The following is a 2,350-nucleotide window of genomic DNA, read 5'->3' as shown; positions in this document are numbered from 1 at the left end:
TAATACAATATTACGTTATATATATATATATATTATTTTTATATAATAATTAATAATAAAAAAAGTGAGAAATAAAAAAACATTGTTCGTTGATTATTTTAGGGCCGCCCAGATCGTGCCGCCAGAAGTAGTCCGTCCGTCGCCGAATTCAGCGAGGAACGAAGAGAACGAAGACAAAATTATCTATCGAGCAGGCCTCCCTCTCCCTCTTATCGAATAGTGGGGAAAGGAACGACGAGTAGTAGTGCGAAAAGAGAAAAGAAAATCAAAAATACAACAACAACAGAACGAGGAAGAATATATTTAACCTGAATTTTCTCTCGAGTCTCTTGAATTAATCAAACGAAAAGAAGTACCAGCAAACTTTTCAATTCAACATGCCGAAACCAAAGCCACAGGAGGGAGAAGATCCCGATCCAACTCCCTATCTCTTTGTTTCTCTCGAACAAAAGAGAATCGATCAAACCAAACCTTACGATGCTAAAAAGGCTTGCTGGGTACCAGACGATAAAGAAGGTTATCTTCTTGGTGAAATCAAAGCTACCAAGGGGGATATTGTTTCCGTTTCATTACCAGGCGGCGAGGTTTGTATATCAATTTTTTTATTTTTATACATTCAATATTATTTTATTTTATTTTATTTATTTATTTATAACCACATATCTCTCTATCTCTCTATTTGTTCTTTTGGAAATTTGGTATTTTATATAAATGTTTTCCAAATTAGATACTTCATTTTGCTATTATTTATCTAGATCAGGGGTTCTCAAACTTTAAACAAATTTTTTTGTTTATTATATAAATAAGAATCTAAAAAAAATATATATATATGTAGTATTATAACAGTATTATTTTGATTAAAAATTAATACAACTAGAGCGGAGTGTTTATAATTAAAGGATTGATATTATTATTCGATTATATTCGTAAATGAAACTCATAGTTACAATATTAAAATATTTTCTGTAGTAATGTACCATTAGTGTGGTACATCATGTATTACAGTTTGAGAAACAATGTTCTAGATTATTTCAATATATAATTATCATTACGTAAAATAGATTGCTGTATTAAACCTTGTACAAAAGTTTAAACATTCGTTTCGTTGCACATTGAAATGAAATTTATATAAACGAAAATAAATAATCATAATATTTTACATCGAATACAAACATGTTTTAATGAATTAATAATAAATTAAATTACACACATATAAATATATTATTAATTAATAATATATATATAAAAAAAAAAGAAAAAGAACTAAAAAAACTTTACAAATAAGACACTTTCGTCAATTACAATTTACAGTTTAGTATTGGTATTTGAATTTGAATTTGAAATTGTTGAAAAACAAACAAACAAACAAACGCAACAAATATAAAAAAAGAAAATTGAATTTATTCTTATACGATACAAATAGAAGAGATAAAGAATAAATAAATAAATAAATATATATATACGTGTATATATAAATAATACTTTGAAATATACACGAAGATAGTAGGATAGGAGGAGCTTGCGTATTATACTTACTTTGAAAAGATGTGAAAGGAAGGCAAGCAAGCAAGCAAGCAAGCATGCCGGGGCTTTGCCGTATCAAGCTACTCCGTCTCTATTTTTGGAAAGAGAGAACAGAAATCGCTCGAAGCTTTTACGACCTTCTATCGTTCGAACGGGCCAACATATCCGGCACAATCTTTTTCTCTTTCTCTACGTACTTCATCTTCTTCTTCTTCTTCTTCTTTTTATATCGAACGAAAATAAATGAAAAACGAGAAAACGAATTGGAAGGAAAGAAAAAGAAACGAAAAAAATAGAAGGAGATTTTAACCGAATTCGTGTAACATAACCTCAAAATAAAATCAAACATGGCCACGTAATTTGATCTCGCAATCGGGCCGATTAAAAATAATAAAAAGAATTAAAATAAATATATATATATATATATAAACAAAGTAACTAAGAATAGACGAATAAATATTATTATTTGTTTGATTATCAATATTCTTGTTCAAAAAAATCTATTAATATATAAGTTTCAAAGGGAATTATTAAACTAGTTCAAAATAAATTGTTCATCAGATTTATTAACCGTCTATAATTCCCTTTGAAACTTATATATTAATTATTATTTGTTCTTTTTTATTATTATTATTAACAAAATTACAACAATTCGAATTATTATATTGATTATTATTAATAAATACATACGTATAATTGTAGAATGAATATATAAAATGATAGAAAATGATGAGTCGTAGAAACAAGATTGTAGGGAGAGGTGGGAGGGTGGGGATAAAAGATATAGAATCAAGTGAAACGGAAGAAGAAGAAGAAGAAGAAGAAG

General features: G+C 27.7%; 1 protein-coding gene across 1 annotated transcript in view; it reads left to right on the top strand.

Moving 5' to 3' along the window:
* Window positions 1-101: 101 nt before the first annotated feature.
* LOC106791968 (myosin heavy chain, muscle-like) overlaps window positions 102-2,350 on the top strand; it is a gene marked incomplete in the record, with an annotated part of 22,512 nt that continues 20,263 nt past the window's right edge. Inside the window, 1 exon segment of the mRNA XM_014758029.1 lies at window positions 102-584. Within this exon segment, the coding sequence (XP_014613515.1) occupies window positions 378-584 (207 nt within the window).

The sequence above is a fragment of the Polistes canadensis genome, unplaced genomic scaffold (assembly GCF_001313835.1).
Source record: "Polistes canadensis isolate GaletaPanama2010 unplaced genomic scaffold, ASM131383v1 scaffold_360, whole genome shotgun sequence".
NCBI lineage: Eukaryota > Metazoa > Arthropoda > Insecta > Hymenoptera > Vespidae > Polistes > Polistes canadensis.
The sequence above is the reverse complement of the archived record's forward strand: the minus strand, read 5'-3'. Positions and strand labels throughout refer to the sequence as shown.